General features: G+C 39.4%; 1 protein-coding gene across 1 annotated transcript in view; it reads right to left on the bottom strand.

Moving 5' to 3' along the window:
* Positions 1-8,699: 8,699 nt before the first annotated feature.
* The window catches only part of DCHS2 (dachsous cadherin-related 2), a 104,788-nt gene continuing 96,548 nt past the window's right edge, over positions 8,700-16,939 (bottom strand). Inside the window, exons 18-20 of the mRNA XM_071432719.1 lie at positions 16,516-16,802; positions 13,713-13,851; positions 8,700-12,314 (exon numbers count right to left, since the gene is read on the bottom strand). Coding sequence (XP_071288820.1) covers positions 9,697-12,314; positions 13,713-13,851; positions 16,516-16,802 — 3,044 coding nt within the window. The 3' untranslated portion in view covers positions 8,700-9,696. The remainder of the gene's footprint in view (positions 12,315-13,712; positions 13,852-16,515; positions 16,803-16,939) is intronic.

Genomic DNA, 16,939 nt, shown 5'->3' on the forward strand with positions numbered 1-16,939 from the left:
TCATGTTTTATGCAGCCTTTTCAAATGATAGTATTTTCTTTCTCTGCACAAATAAATGTAAATTGTTTCTTCAAATACAAGTGTGTGTGAAGCACTGTTAATTCAAAAGTGTTCAATACTTCTTTCTGGTTTGTTCTTCTGAAAGAAGAACACAAAGAACCTCCAACATTATTTATGGATTATAAGCATTGTCCAGTCCATTAGTAAGTGAAGGAATGGTGATATTATGAATGTTAGATAACACATAACTGGATGAATATGGCTGAGTCAGAAGCTGGAGTACTTTGCATACAACAGTCAAATAAAAATTGGCTGCAAATACTTCAGCTCTACAAATGTAAAGTTGCAATTATTTTCAGTATTTAAGAATACTGGAATAACAACTGAATTAAATATATTTCAAGGTGTTGAAAATGTAGGTTCTGATGACAGCCACAAAAATTTCTCAAGGATTAGAGAAAATGACATATAGTGTGACAGTAGAAAAGGTTAAAGAGATTAAAATAGATACAGTTACAATGAGCAATCATATCAGGTGCTCCTTAACCTAAAGCAGAAAAAGATATTATATGATCCAATAGTTGGTGGATGAAATTTGGCCAATTCACATATGAAATTATTCCAAATTCCCTTTTTTAAACTTACCAAGCTCTGTTTCAATCAGGCTTGTTTCTGTTGCTGACTCTATTGGAAAATATTAAACAGTCCAGAAAAATCTATCTGTCTCTACCAATGACCTCGCTCCAACTCTATTTTTCCCTGCCAATATACTCTGCAATAAATGTATCGTGTTGCAGTTCTAGAATTAACTCTTACTTGGCACTGTGTCAAATGTCTTTCTGAAACTCAAATACAATAATTCCATTGAATTTATGTATTTATCTATCTTCTCAAAGAGTGCAGTGTTTGGGCACATGACCTACCCTGAAATTCATGCACAATACTATTGCATCTGTGTGTCCTGATTTTTCCCCAAAGCTGATTCCATTCCAGTGGAGGTAACACTTGGAGAGCTGAGTGAATCCTTTTATTTGCCCCTTCTTTGCTAGGGGGACTCAAGCATGACTTCCAATGGCATACTTTTATCCTTTCCTTGGTAAAAAGCCACAGCATTTCATGCCTTACCATACCATGCTGTTGGGCAAGCTGGCTCTGCACCCACATACTCTATTTCAGCCTTAGGACAAGAACTATTATTTCCCCTCTATTTGAGTACAGTGTCTTCACCTTAGGGGTTGTCTCATTTCCTTCCCTGCTCTTATTATTACCTTTGTCCTGTCATTAATCTCATGATCATCATTATCAGTAGCTTCAATGCAAATTAAGGTTAAAAATGCCTTCACTTTAGCTGGAAGAGATTATTTTTAACCTTTACCTCGATTTTCAGGGTTCCTACTTCTTTTCTTTCTTTTTATGAGCAAAAAGCCTTTGGCAGTTTCCACTAGTATTCTCAAGTCCATTCACTGAATTTTTGCAATCCTTACACTTTGTCCTCTTTTAAACATAAACACTTCTTACTGGACAGTCCTACCCTGTGGGGCTTTTTTGCCCTGAATAATCTCTGCTATCCAGACAGTTCCAGCTAATGTTCACATCTTTAGCTTGATACAATTCTAAACCTCTTGAGCATTGAGATTGCTGTGTCCCAATGCCTTCACCTCTATATTTATGAAAGTTTGTGCTTTGAAGTTAGTAATCCTAGAATTTAGCTTATACAACACAGTAGGGAATATGATCAAAGACTTAGTGGGTAGCGTAGCTGTGTCAGTGTGATGTTCCACTTGAGCTAGTGAACTTTGAGTCTGTTAGCTGGAGCAAAGAATGTGGCAGAACAGCTTCAGATATTCAAATCAGCCCATTCAGAAGTAATCACTTTGCTAGGTAGTTAATGCTGTGTAGAAGTAATTCCTAGTTACAGACCTATTTCTTCCTTTCTTTGGAACAGGCTTTTAATTTTTTTTTTTTTTATTTTAACCAAAGTAACTTTTGGTTACAGATACAAGCTTGTTTTCTGCAGTAAAGTTTTCTATAGCAAGCTATTTTTTTATGAAAATAAAAATTAATACAGATCACCTTTTGTCAATGACTTTGTGAATAAGTGTGTTAGCTCCATATTATTAGCAGTATCTGTTTACCAGCCATATATATTATTACAGAAAATACCCCAGGAGTACAGTTACAGAAAATCCTATGTGTACATATATACTTGTGCCTAAGCCTACCTTGGAGGCTACAGTAGGCTCTGTAACCAACCAAAACCTGCTCTACCTGGACAGTGAGCATTTTTTGAACTGGAATAATTACAATTGGTACTCGTCTCACCTCCACACCTGATTTTTCTCTTCTATTTAACTCAACCAGGCTTGAGATATCATATGTGTGACCTTCTCCACACGGTCTTCCCCTATTGTTTCCCTCTACTTGGCTGACCAGCAGAACTCTGCTGAAGGTCATTGTCATGCTGTAGGAATGGTGTTCTCCAGTTTAGTGATCCCACACTGCTGCTCACTCCCCCAACTCCACCCTCACTCCTGTGTTGGGATGGAGAGGAGAATTGAAAGAACTAAAGGCAAAAATCAAAGGTTGGGATAAGAACAATTTACTGGAAAGAGCAATAGGATAAGAAAATGAACAGTAACAATACTGGCAATGGAGGGCATAAGAAAAGAAACTATTCACATGGAAAAAAAACCACCTGACAATTGACAATATTGGCTCCTTCTGGGTACTGCCAAAGTTTACCTTGTCCTGGCTGGAACCAGGACAGTCATCTAGACTGCAAGGTCCTGAGGCCCCAGCTTTTCATCACTATCCTTGACAGAATCCATCAGATAGTCTTTTGTCAGGAGACTGCAAATGAGCAAAGAGCAAATGAGCAAAGAAACTTTTTTGTTTCTCAGAGATTATTTCTGTGTCTTTAACATGTAATTCTGTCCCTGGCAGGCAGCACAACATTATCTTCTGAAACAGCTGAGCTGCCAAGTACTCAGTTCTCTCTAGCAGGGAGTCCTCACTAAGAGAGATCTACTCCATGTCTGTTATGTATCTTTGCTCTTCCATTCAACTCCATCTTTATCCATCAATTTATCCCATCTTCTCTTCCTTATCGTAAACCTTCATCTCTCCATTGCTGACACTCACAACATCTCTGCTGAGGAGAGAATGTAATCGGCAGTCTCTTGAAAGATTTTGCTCAGATTCATAATTAATTTCTCTCTTAGGAAGAATACCCCAAAATCTGTCTTTTTATTATTTATTTTAGGCAAGTTTTTTGTAAACTAAGAAGCTCAGTGAGTGATGGGTTTGATGGTGTTGTTTCAGTTCCCGTTGTTGCCAAAAGGCATCACAAATTCTGCCAAGGGATACAGTATCAGGCACTTTTGTTTGTACACGTGAGAATTATCATTGCTACAAAACAAAAGAACTGTAACAAAGGACTAGCAGGCCTGCACTCCCCAAAGTATTACCTTGTAGTATGGACACAAGATATTCCTAAGGAGTCAAGATCTCAAGCATGTGGGTGAACTGGATAGGCCTTTTCCTCACTGTCGTATTTTAAAATTTGGTTATCAAGATCTCCTCCTTGCTTCATCATTTCACCTTTGCACTAGTTGCAGTAATCAAATCTCCTTGTTGCTTTTTGTCTTCATGCTATAAACTTCACTATTTAACTCTGCAAATCACAGAAGACTTCATTAAACCCCACACAAAAACTATTGGTAAGAGGAGGCTTGTGTTACTAAACCTGCATTTATCTCTAATTATGGTGATAGAACACACCACATTCTTTTAACAGGAAATATTCACAACTTGGCTCCACACCTTAAGTGCTTAGGGATCAGAATGCCCAATTTTCAGTTACTAAAACTAAGTTAAAAGAAGTATGCGAGGGATGAAAATGGTGAACAATGAAACATTTTAGCTACATATGGAAAATATCTAAAGGAAAAGTGGGGAGTTCAAACATTTCAGTGATCAAGCCTAGAGTTTATGACATTCAGCAACAAAATTAAATACAGTTTACTGCAATTCTATTGCCAGAGAAAAGAGGAAGCTGCTGAAATTTACCAATCTCTACCCACTGAATATATGATCAGCCAATGGCACAAGATGTTCCATTAGTGTGACAGAAGACAGATTTCAAAGTTCAAAAGCTGTAGATTTCAGCCTAAAACTGAAAAAACATGTGCATCTCTCAAAAAACACAATCAAAAGCCAATGCCACAAAATCTCCCAAAACCCTGGTAAATCCCCAACAACCACTCAACAATTCCCAAATCCTTCCTGTTTACCTTAACAGTTACGAGGATAATTTTGAAGACTAATTCAACCCCATACTTGATCTCAGGTCGACAAGTAGAGAAATCCTTGTCTGATGGTGCAATTATTTTGTGCATTCAGTAAAAGCAGTAGCAAATCAGGCAGCCAACTGTAGTTTACATAAAAGAAGAATAAGGAAAGAGTAAATGACCTTTCCCTTACAGACCTTCCCAGATTTCTCTGAAAGTTGCTTCAAAATAAGCATATAAAGCAAGGTTTGCATCAATCACCTGGAAGCACAGAGGAAGCTCCACTCCAAATCCCAGCCCCCTGCCCCATGGCTAGTTCTACTATTTTCTAGGCTCTCGATTTCTCTTCTCTTAATGCTCCCTCCTGCAGGCTTACAGCCCTGCACACTGGAGCCAGCTCTCCACTGCTACTGACTCTTGCAGGAGCATCAGCAAGACATATGTTGCCCATTTCTTCTAAGTGCATTTTTTATTCAAGTACCACTTTAATCAGTGGAAGAAGTCTTGGGATGTTGGATCAGAATCCAGTAAAAAAACCACCTTTGAAATTAAATAGAACCTACAGTTTGTTAAAAGGGAGATGCTGGAAAGTAGTCTGCAGCCAGCAAGATGGGGCTTGAAACAGAACTTTCAGAGGTCAATGCAAACAAGTTTGACTTGCTACTCTTTTCTTTTGGTTATGGCACCAGTAACACCATTTTGGAAATTCTATTGAGCTTCCCATTTAAAAGTTTCCCACAAAAAGTTTCCAAAAAAATGGTGGAGGTGGATACAGGCAACAGCCAGGTGTTCCCCCAGTTTGAGCTAGTGAGTATGCACCATCTACCCCCAGCCACTCTGAAATGTCACTTCTATACAACAGTTAGTGGCAGCTGAACAGCTCTTGCAATCAACAGCTTAACTTTCATTTTCTGAGAGCTTTCCATAGGCAATCAACATGAAGTATTAGGGAAGGTGACCAGCACTATGTAAATACTAACTTCTAAAAAAAGTGTAAAATATAAGACTATTTTCAAGAAGATAAGGCTACACAGATGTGACTGACAGTTTTCAGTGTGGTTTGTAGGGCAGAAATACCTTGTTTTAAACATGATACTCCAGAAAACTGAGTTTTCTAATTGTAATGAGATTTTCATTTGAAGTTTTGAAAACATGATAGATTCCTTCAGTCCTTTACTATGACATTTGCATTTTCAGGCATATGGTTTGGCTCCTAATGCTTCATCCAGTACAGGACTTATTAGGGTCAGTTAAACATTTATATAGTAACAAGGTACCAATTGTGATTTTTGTGACTATCATAAGCTAAAGGATTTGGTACTTTCTTCATTGCTCAAATAACTCATAAGTGTCAAGAAACAGAATAATTTTGTAATTCTAGCCTACCCTGCTCCCTCTCAGTATTCCTTACAGATGCTCTTCTATTACTTTTTACACATTACAGAAAAAAGGCATCTGATGTTTTATGAGGAATAGCCCTAGCAGCAACATAAAGTGCAAGTCTTAACCAGAAAGTTTTAGATCTTCATTTTTTCCCTTCTATAAGGCCCCTTTTCTTTTGCTTAGGCATCCACATTTTTTCCAGTGTTTTTTAAATGTTGTATGTATTTATGGAGGAATTTTCAAAGCCACCAAGAGGATTTTGGTGTCAGACTGCAGCTTTTTGAATGAGTTCTGAACATACAAATCCATGCACAGACTGAATATACATTAGGCTTTCCATACGTGCTAGCAAACAGCTAGCAGAACTAGCAACTATGAGGCACCCAAAACTATACTCAATTTGATTCTGCAACACTCTATTTATTGCAACCAGATCATCTACAGGCAACGGAGCCACATATTGCCATGGTGAGTCGGGTCTGTTGTGACAGACATTAAGAGCAAGAAGCTCCAAAGCGATTTCACTTGCCAAGCAAGCCAAATCCTAAATATAAACCTCCCACCGCAGTATATTCAATTACTAAGTCACAACTGCCTCCTATTCCAATTAGTGTTTTTACAAGGTTTTAGGGAACACCCCCTTCCATTTGCAGCCAACCAGTGCAATTCCCTTCCTTCAAGGATTCAATTCCTCTGTGTTCTTCACCCCCAGAGGGCTGGTTTTCAGGCAGCAATATCCCAATGGCCTCACACATGCCTGTGGTGGCCAACTGGATTGCCAACTGGTCTTAGTGCTGGAGAAGTATAAAGCTATATTATTGGGCACAATTGTCAGTCTGGTACTAGCTGATGTTCTAGTAACTTTTTTTTTTTTTGGTCAGGGCAGCATGTTTGCAGTTTATAGATGTCCCAAAGAGAACAGTTAAATATAGTTTTCAGCAACATGTCAGTTATAGAAAACAAGTGACATGCAGCAAAGAGGATGGATGGCTACCAAATGTAAACGATACTAGGAATTATCAGTGCAATAGACTTAGCAACAATGGTTCATTTTTATCACAAGTATTTTTACCTAAAACTGCTTTGTGAATAATATTTGTTATCAGCTTAAGATAAAGTACAAAATAAATATGGACTTGTGTAGGCAACTGGTGTTTTTAGTATCATTTTAGAAAATAGGCATACAATGTTATAATCAGTAAATAATGGGTTCCCCAAAAATATGAAGGTTTTTTCCCTTTGCACAGAAATCTGCTTGAACGTCAATATAACAATTACTACCGGTAGATGGAATTTTTATATCCATTTGGTAGTGATTTACACCAGTGTTTTCAAGGCTGCCAACAAGCAAATCCAGAAGGCAGGCAGCCAAAATTCCAGAAGAGACAACTGTCTTTTATTTTATAGCTTATGCTTAATATGATTTTCCACTAACAAGTTCTGTACCTTCTCCAAAGTGCTAAAACTGGTGTGCAGAATTGCAAAGTAACACAGCCTCTTCAAGGCAAGCTAATATTAAAGTCATGGTAAATTATAAAAGTTATACTGTTTATTTAGGGAAAAAAACAGTAAGGTTAAAAGAACTGCACGATTTATTGCAGGCACTTGTTTCAATGTTCAAGTTTTTGAACTTGACTTTATATGACACAACAATATATCAGCTAAGCGTTTCCCATTTGATAAAAAAGAAAATCAATAAATACTTAAGAAAGAAGGAAAAGATTGCTGTAACACCTAAATGGAGCACAAAGTATTCATTGGTTATATCATGTGCTTGATAAATAGGATGTAAATCATATCTAATATTCTTAGAAAGGCATCAAAACCAAGCTGAATTTGAAGGAGCTAAAAAGGCACAAACAGAAAAAATTTTTTTGTTTTTCAAGAACTCTAGGAGGTGGGCCATTAGCAAGGTGAGGTCCAAATATTGTCCTAAATATGGTTAGTGATGCTTTCTAATGATTTCTAATGCTACTAGCATTAGAACATTTATAAGAGCCATATTAGCAAAGAAAAAGCTACTCCTCCATTAGCCTAGACTGTATACATGAAATGAAGGCCTTGTTACCTGCTTCATATCAATCAATGTGAAGGATGAAACAATTTTGCTGTATAAAGCATTCATTCTTCCACTGATCCCATGCTGAACAGGTGACCCCTCTCTAAGGATGGCATGTGCTCATTGCTCACCAGAGCAATAGCTGCCACTTGTCCATGACCATCTGAAACTAAAATCAAATTAGCAAAGTTGTTGACTTCACAGAAAAGGTAGCTCTGTGTGCCTTCTGATACTATAACTGTACAGAAGTCAAGACCCAAAGAACACCTTTCAGTGTATTAGAAATTAATTTACAACTTCACACATATAAGTTAAAGCCAATCAGGCTGTATACAACATAATGCCAACAGGCAGAGTATTGACAGCAGAGAATAACATTCATTCTGAAATTATGTCCTTTAGTTGAATCTCTGTGTTTAGATGTGAACTGGGAATGAATTCCTCTTTTTTTCTTTCTTCTCCCTGGCACAGTTTTTTGTCTGACTACAAATCTTACTATCCCCTCTTCTTTCTTAGTAAAATTTGTCTATCCCAATTAATTCCTAAGCTAAGTCTCATTTCCAGCTCCATGGCAGTACAAAGAAGAAATGCCAGCTTTAAAAGACACATAGCATCATGGATCCTGTTGCATGTACAAGATGTACAGTGTCAGTGTAGGCTCAGAAACAGGATCTTATTCAAAGACTGGTTATGAGCCCACAGGCTGCAATTGTTGATATGCATGCTTGAGGAAAAGCAGCCACTGCACAAATGCTACTGATCCCACAAAATCACTCAGCCTAACCACACTGCATGCTTTCCCTCCACACCTGTTATGACCTGTACAATATATAACTCTCTATACATCCAACTTGTAGTAGCAGACTCCTAGGTATCAATTAGACACTTCCTTATAGCCCAGTTTTAATACATATGATGCAAAGGACTTTGGAACATACATTGAAGAAAAACCAGAGTTATTCTAGATGTATTGTCTGTGCATTTTATTGATCAAGATACAAGCATATACAGCATGTGTATGTGTCTGGATATACATACGTACACGAAATGCCATGTGTATGATACATACAACAAACAAGGCCAGATTATCTGGTCTTGCAGAGATCTTTGGTCCAGCACAGAACCAAAGACCAGGGTGGAGGCATACTCAACCTTCAGAACTGTAACACTGTTTGCTCTTACAGCTGCCTGAGCCCCAGGGCACCCTCTGTAATGCAACAAAAACACAATACATATCTACTTGAGATCTAGTAATAGAGAAGATGGTTGCTTTTATCTTATTGCTGATTATTCTGTTTTCCAAAGGTCATCCATTATTCAGATTATGGTGACTTGCTGGCTTTAAACCAGGTGATAAAAAAAGGTGCACAGAACCTGGGTTCCACACCACAAAGATAGCTAAGAAAGCCCACTGAGGAGCCATTGCCACACCAGGCCAAACAGATTGCTGGGACCCAGAGGCTGAGATGTAGGAAACCTGGGTAAACACTAGAGAAAGAGCTCAGTAGGAACCCAAGTTTTATCCTTTGTATACCCCCACACCCGCTGTACTTACACATCCCTCCAGTACTCTCCTCTAACACCACCACAGAATCAGTCAGAACCCACCAGTATGCTAACAAATGCTTTCCACAATAAATAATTACTTCCATTTGTTTGTTATTAATGCATTTTATAAGAAAAATGGTAGAATTGAGCAAATTGCTTATCAGGCACTTGGCTGTGTGTTTTACATAGAAACCACAGTTGGGAACCGAAAGAGAAGCCTCATGTTCTCCCAGTGTATTCTGGGAAGAACAAGAAGTATAGTTACCAAATTTCTGACTATCTATTTTAACTTTTTAGGCTCATGAAAACAGAAAGAATACTGGTGATGCAGCTCTGACGGGCATATTTTGCTGTTAAAAAGTAACAAAATACATTTTAAGCCATATTTTTTACCATAAAATACTTTCAGTTAATAACCTAGACCTGAATTTTTTCTTCTGTTGCAAGATCATAGCTCGGATCAATAAGACAGGTTCCTATCATTTTCCCATCAGACACTACTGGAGAAGCAGAAGGTGTCTGCATGGTAAGTAAAGAGAGAGTAGGAGAAAATCTGGGGGTCATGGTTGGTGGAGGGTATCCATGATAATGGATAATGGGAGAATAAGGGCATTTATTAAAAGCTTGCCCTGATGTTATATTTGGCATTCTTGGCGGCACTGTCCTTATGCCAGGCTGTGCTACTGATGTTATCAAGGGAGGAGGGAAATCAAGAGATTTCTTCTCCTGAGAGAAGCTGTGAATGTGAACATTTTCATCTTTCAGTTCTGCAATATCATTAAACACTGAGGCAAGAGGTTGAAATCTGGGTTCACAGCTAAGCCCATAATCCCAGTTATAACCACCTCTGAGATCCTCATCTGAGATGCCAACAGTTGCAAGCAAATCATACCCATAGTCTTTCCCATCTGGCATCAGGACATAGTCTCTTGTGTGGTCTGTCATCATGCCTTCCTCTTTTATTCCAATTTCTGTAAGTGTTTGAGACAAGATTTTGTGTGCATAGGCTGTGTCACAGGCTTCTTCTCTGCTTTCTCCTTTAATGGTCTGCACATTCTCCATGCTTTGCATGGTAGCTATGACATCAGAATGATAGGAGAACTGATCAGACTGTCTTGGGATCCCCGAATCTGGCAACTGCGAGCCGTGCTCGCTCAGTGCTGAGCCAATGCTTTTTCTGCAAGGACACTCATAGATCCGTTTGATTTCCTCGTCCTCTGCAGTCTCCCCTTCAGCAGAACCATGGCCACTGGAGTCTGAATGCCTGCAGGAGACATCATCATCCTTCCCCTCTCCAAGTCCTGCTAGGCTCAGCCATTTTGCTATAGCACCCATGGGAAGCATACTGCTCTCTGTACTTTGGATTTTCTGGCAGTCCTCGTCTTCTCTTATTGAATTCACATCAGCAGCTGAGGAGGATACTGGGTTTCTTTTCACACAAGCATTCATCAGATCTTTCTGCTTAAGTCTCAGAGTAAGTGTGATCAGACTGATGGCAAGCAGCAGAAACACCATCAGTGAGATGGAAACACTTACTGTCAGGCTGTGTGCTGACACTGTGGGATCACTCTCAGGAGAATTGGAAACATTCACAAAAACAGTGCATGCTGTGAACCTTGACACAATTTTAGGGCTATGAGCTCTTACCAACAATTTCAGAGTATCATCATTCCTTTTGATGCCATTTTTCCTTCTGTGAACAGTCTGAGTCAAATAAATATTGCCACTGGTTTGATTCACAGAAAAGAATGGAGAAGGTTTTAGAAGGGAGTAATGAACAACTCCGTCCAGTCCACCATCACTGTCTGATGCTGTCACTCTACCAATCAACTGGCCTGCTTCATTCTTCTCAGGAAGATTAAAGAAATAATGTTCTTGTGTAAACACTGGATCAAATTCATCTCTCCCCTCAATATCTACCTGAACTGTAGTGGTAGCCAGTGAATCACCTTTGTCTTTTGCTTGGATTATGAGACAGTACCTATTTTGACTTTCATAGTCAAACATTTGCTTTGTATGAATATCTCCTGTTAAAGGATCAATGAAGAACATGTCATGGTCTCTAGCAGCTTCACGATGAGTCAAACATGAAGACTGAATGGAGTAGGTAAGGTACCCATAGGAGCCTTTATCAAAATCCAATGCACAAACAGCACACACAAAAGAAAAGGTAGGCAGATTTTCACTGACAGTGCAGCTCAGACTGGGAAACAAAAAAAGCGGGGCATAATCATTGTCATCTAGGACACTAACAAGAATAACAGCAAAAGCCATATTTTTTACATCAGTTCCTCCATCTGTGGCTTGGATAACCAAAGTGAATTTCATGGTATCCTCATAATCCAGCGCATTTGTCAAATTTACAGATCCTGTTCTACCATCCAAGCAAAAATGCCCTCTGTCATTTCCAGAGATGATAGCATAAGTGATCTCTGCATTAGTGCCTGCATCACAGTCTTTTGCTGAAACTTCAGTGATGTGACTGCCTATGGGGATGCTTTCTTTGACATGAACATGATACTCTGAGTTGCTAAATACTGGAGGGTTATCATTAACATCCAGCACAGTGATTAGCACTGTAGCAGTTGAATTCAAAGAGGGTGTTCCACGATCAGAGGCAAGGAGAACCAACTGGTGAGAAGCAGCTGTTTCCCTGTCAAGAGCACTACTCAAAACAAGACTGCCAACAAGTTTGTAGGATGTTTCTGACCCCATGACACTTGTTTCTACAGAGAATAAATTCTCAGCATTGCCACCAATAATGGAGTATTCAACAAACGTGTTGTCACGCATCCAGTCGCAGTCGATGGCTGAGAACAGGAGGATGTTTTCTCCAACTGAGGCATCCTCACTCACACTGAGATTGTACAGAGCCTTTGTGAAGCGAGGGGCACAGTTGTTGACATCTTCTATGTGCACCTCTATGGAGGTAACTGCACTCAGAGGGAGACTGCCACCATCTGTGGCCTCTATCAGGAGATGAATAATGGAAATATTTTTCAGCTGCATAACTGGTTCCGTGAAAAACAGTGAACCTGAAAACAAAACAGAATTAACAACAGCCCACACTGCACAGGCAAATAAATGTGATTCCAAAAGCTGATTCTAAACAGTCATATTTAAAAATGACCCAGCTGTAATGGCTGTACACAACAAAATTACTCTCTTGCATCTGGAGAGTAGTGGGTCAATTTCTGGATGAACACCAGTGACAAGTGGCATACCCCAGGGGTCTGGGACCAGTACTGTTTAATACCAGTGACACAGACAGTGAGATAGTGTGCACCCTCAGCAAGTTTGCAGATGACACCAAGGTGAGTGCTGCAGCTGACATGCCTGAGAGATGGGATGCCATCCAGGTGGACCTGGACAAGCTGTGGAAGAGGGTTCATGAACCTCATGAAGTTTAACAAAGATGAGTGCAAGGTCCTGCACATGAATCAGGGCAACTTTTGATATTGACAGGGCGTGGGGGAGGAAAGGATTGAGAGCGGCCATGTGGACAAGGACTTGAAGGTATCAGTAGATGGAAAACTGGACATGACCCATCAATGTGCACTTACAGCCCAGAAAGCCAATTGTATCCTGGGCTGCACCAAAAGCAGCATGGGCAGCAGGGAGGAGGACATGATTCAATCCCTCTGCTCTTATTAGAGTCCAACTGGAGTGCTGCATCCAGCTCTGGAGTTCTCAGCAAAGAAAACATATGGACCTGTTGGAGCAAGTCCAGAGGAGAGCCATAAAAATGATCAGAGGACTGGAGCTCCTCTCCTGAGAAAAGGCTGAGATAGCTCAGCCCAGAGAAGGCTCCAGGGAGACCTTATTTTGGCCCTAAAGAGGGTTTATAAGGATGAGAACAGACATTTCAGTAAGGCCTTTTATGGTAGGACAAGAGATAATGGTTTTCAACCAAAAGAGGGTAAATTCACATCAGATATGAGGAACACTTATTTTCAATGAGGGTGATGAAACACTGGAACACATTGCCCAGAAAGATAGTAGATGCCTCATCCCCAGAAACATTCAAGGCCAGGTTGGACAGGACACTGAGCAACCTGACCTATCTGAAGAGGTCTCTGCTCATTGCAGGGGGGTTGAACTAGATGACCATTAAAGATCATGTCCAAACTATTCAATGATGCTAAGAACTCATAGCGATGCTGTGAAGGCAAGACCTCCCCTCAATGATGCAGTATCAAATACACATACTGCACTTAGACCAGAAAAAATATGCATGGTCTAGGGACAAACTGAGAACTACAGTCTTTGATGCGATAGTTCCCCACTGATAATGGCAGATTTAGCAAAAACACAGTGGACTTTGGCCTCCACAAATTTCCAGAACTCAAGTAATCACTGGCAACAGGTGAGAAAGCAACAGGACTCTTTGATTTATACTTAACAAGCTGAAATAATAAACCATGCAGACTCACCATTCTTGTGATCAATGGAAAATCCCTCACGGGAAGAGAGGATTTTGTAGGAAACCATTCCATTATGTTCAGAATCCCTGTCTATGGCAGAGAGTGTCAGAACAGTGGCATCCATAGAAATGAGCTCTGGCAAGTTCACCTGACATATAAACCAAAAATAGAGCTTAAAAAAAACATTTTAGATGTAAAAAAAATTGCCTTTATTTGTTCTTATCAGCAAAACCCACACAATTCCCAGCTTTGGAAGAAGTTTTACCTACCCATTTTCTTCTGGGACAAAACCAGAAAGACTTGAGATATTGAAAACTATGCCTTCAATATGGCCAAAATTCATAGTAAGCTTTAACAGTAGTAAAATCCATCTGTTCATTATGACAGCAAGTTCAGAAAATAAATTAATCACTTTTTTCAAGAGTACACTTATGGACTGCAACTAAAAGCTTTTCCCTTTGCTTTCAAAACCCCCTTCTTTTCCATACATGGAATACAGTCTGCAGTATATGACTGAATGCTAAAAAAGCCAATATGTGCACCCCGAAAACTCCAGCACTAGTCCAGTTAATCACCACTGGATTATTCCTAGAATTTGACTTTTCAAAATGCTTCCTTTTTTTTTCTTCTAGGAAACCAAGAAAATCCATTCCCTTTTTAAGAATGTTCATTGTTTCAAGTTTCATACAGCACTTTTGTGACCAAAGTTTCCTTCCACCTTATAAATCAAATTTCAAATGAACAGTATGCTATAGCAGCTACCTCTGTCATAACTTGAAGTGTTAGTTTAAGTAATTTAAACAGAGAGATTATATGTATATAATAACCACATACATATATTAAGCTATATATGAGGAGCATAAATATGAAAACATTTGAAGGAATAATAAAAGGGTAAAAATACAGGATGATGAATAGGGAATTACACATATCATCAACCAAAAAAGAAGCAGTGTATCTTACTTGCCAAGCAACACATCAAAATATCAGGACTGTGGAAAGAGAAGCTCAGCAGTTTACATTAAAATAGTAAATAAAACTACACTGTTTTGAATCAATTAATAATGCTCCCTACAATGTCTGCTCCAATCTACACAAAAAAAAAGTTCTGGCACTTGCACAAGCAATTGCTTGCCTAAACTACTCTCCAAAATCAGACACATATGAGGATTGAGGAAAATAAAGGTCTAAAAATCACTTGAGTAGTAATAATGCATTTTTTCCAGAATGTGGATTTATGATTTTTAGTGGAAAATTTACACAAATTCTGCCCACTCAGGCACCCAAAAGTTTCACAGGTGTCTACAATTTGTCACAGAGGTATCGAAGTGACTAAACTACTGTGCCTGCAAATGCTCAGAGGTAGAAAATTCTTTACTAGACCAAATGTTTAGACTTATTTCTTTACTCAAACTGTCTGAGACTTACAAATGGACCATTATTAAAACCAAATCTTCTGTGGTGCCTCATATTTTTGGCTCTGAGGACATCTACCACACACAAAAAGCACCAAGTCAAACAGCTCAGTTCCAGAATGGCTGGGGTTGTTGGGTACTGCAAGGTGTAATCCTTGGTCAGAGTAGGGTCACCTAAAACAGGGTGCCCACAACTACATACTGCTGATTTTTGAATATCTCCAGAAATAGAGATGCCCCAACCTCTCTGGACCACCTGTGCCAATGCATAGTCACTGTTAGAGTTTGAAGGAAAAAAAAAGAAAAGTTTCCCAATGTTTAAACGGAACTTCTTGTGCGTCCATTTGTGCCCACTGCCTCCTGTCCTTCAACAGAGAAGACTTTGGTTTGCCCATCTTTACTTGCCCACGCTAGTATTTAAACAGATTGGTAAAACTGAGCCTCCTCTTCCTGAGGCTGAAACATTTCTTTACATAGAGGGTGGTCAAGCACAGGAACAGGTTTCCTCAAGAGGTGGTCAATGCCTTGTTTAAGAAGCTTTTGGCCGATGCCCTTAACAACATGCTTTAGCTTTTGGTCAGCCCTGAAGCAGTCAGGCACTTGGACTAGATAATGTTTGTAGATGCCATGCATCCCAAACTATTCTACAACTCAATGATTCTATTTTATATATGCTCCACTTTCTTTAATCTCCACTTTTCTTTATGGCCCACAGTTGTCCATAGTCACAAAAAGATTTGCTTTCACTGTTGGACAACCTCACTTCTACAACAGTACCAGTTCAAATGCTTGTCCAGGAGTCCAAAAGCAGAGCTCTGTACCCTCCTCAGTCTCAAGGGATGTTGGGGAGGTCAAAACCCATATCCTTCACTCCCTAGGTGAGTGCCATAGCCATAAGGCAGCATTGCACGTTGCAAACTTTACATGCATCATCTACCACAAAGGCAATCACTACACCTGTGGAGCTGTGTAACTGAAAATGAAGAAATTTATGCCATAGTAAGTGGGCCAGTATAAAGGTACCAAATTGTTTAGCATTCTCTCAGAAGAAAGAAGTTCTGAACACTGGACCCTGCTCCCCAAACTGGATTGGATTGTATCCAGTAACTATGAATGCATGGTTGATGAGTTCGCATTCACACCAATTGCCTTCTGAAGACAGAAACCACAAACATTGAAAGTGAGCAGTTTCCTCAGTCCTTTTAGCAGAATTCTTAGGAAGGGGCTGGAGGTCCCTAAAAGAGCTCTGCTCTGTTTTTGCTCAGTAATAGTTTGCAGAGACCTTTATTCTCAGTGCTCACATGCATTCAAAGACAAATATGAACAAGCACTCCTACTACTTATCATCCTGTATGGAAAGATACCACATGCTGATGGTTCATTTGCCATGTTCCCACCTGATAAAAATCTTGAGTAAACACTGGAGGGTTATCATTGATGTCCAAAACAAGGATGGTCAGTTCTGCTTCTGTTTGATGCACAGAATCTGAAACTATGATATGCAGCGTATACACAGCAGTTTCTTCAAAATCTAATGGTTCCACCACTATGATGACACCAGTATGCTGATCAATGGCAAATTTCATTTCAGGACTCTTATCATAAATAAAACCAAACTGAAGTGCTGGCCTGGAGTCTGCATCACTTGCTGACACTTGAGTCACTATAAAACCAGGCAGGGCATCTGAAACAATAATTTTGAGAATAAGTCAGAGTTAAAAGATAATGTTACAATTTCTGAAGATTTTGCCTATTTTGTAATATTGGATCTTGGATGCATTTAATCTTTCTGTATAGCTTTTGGTGTATTCAAACTTTGTG

The sequence above is a fragment of the Agelaius tricolor genome, unplaced genomic scaffold (assembly GCF_023055355.1).
Source record: "Agelaius tricolor isolate 1412-34295 unplaced genomic scaffold, bAgeTri1.0.p SCAF_8, whole genome shotgun sequence".
In the NCBI taxonomy this organism is placed as follows: Eukaryota; Metazoa; Chordata; class Aves; order Passeriformes; family Icteridae; genus Agelaius; species Agelaius tricolor.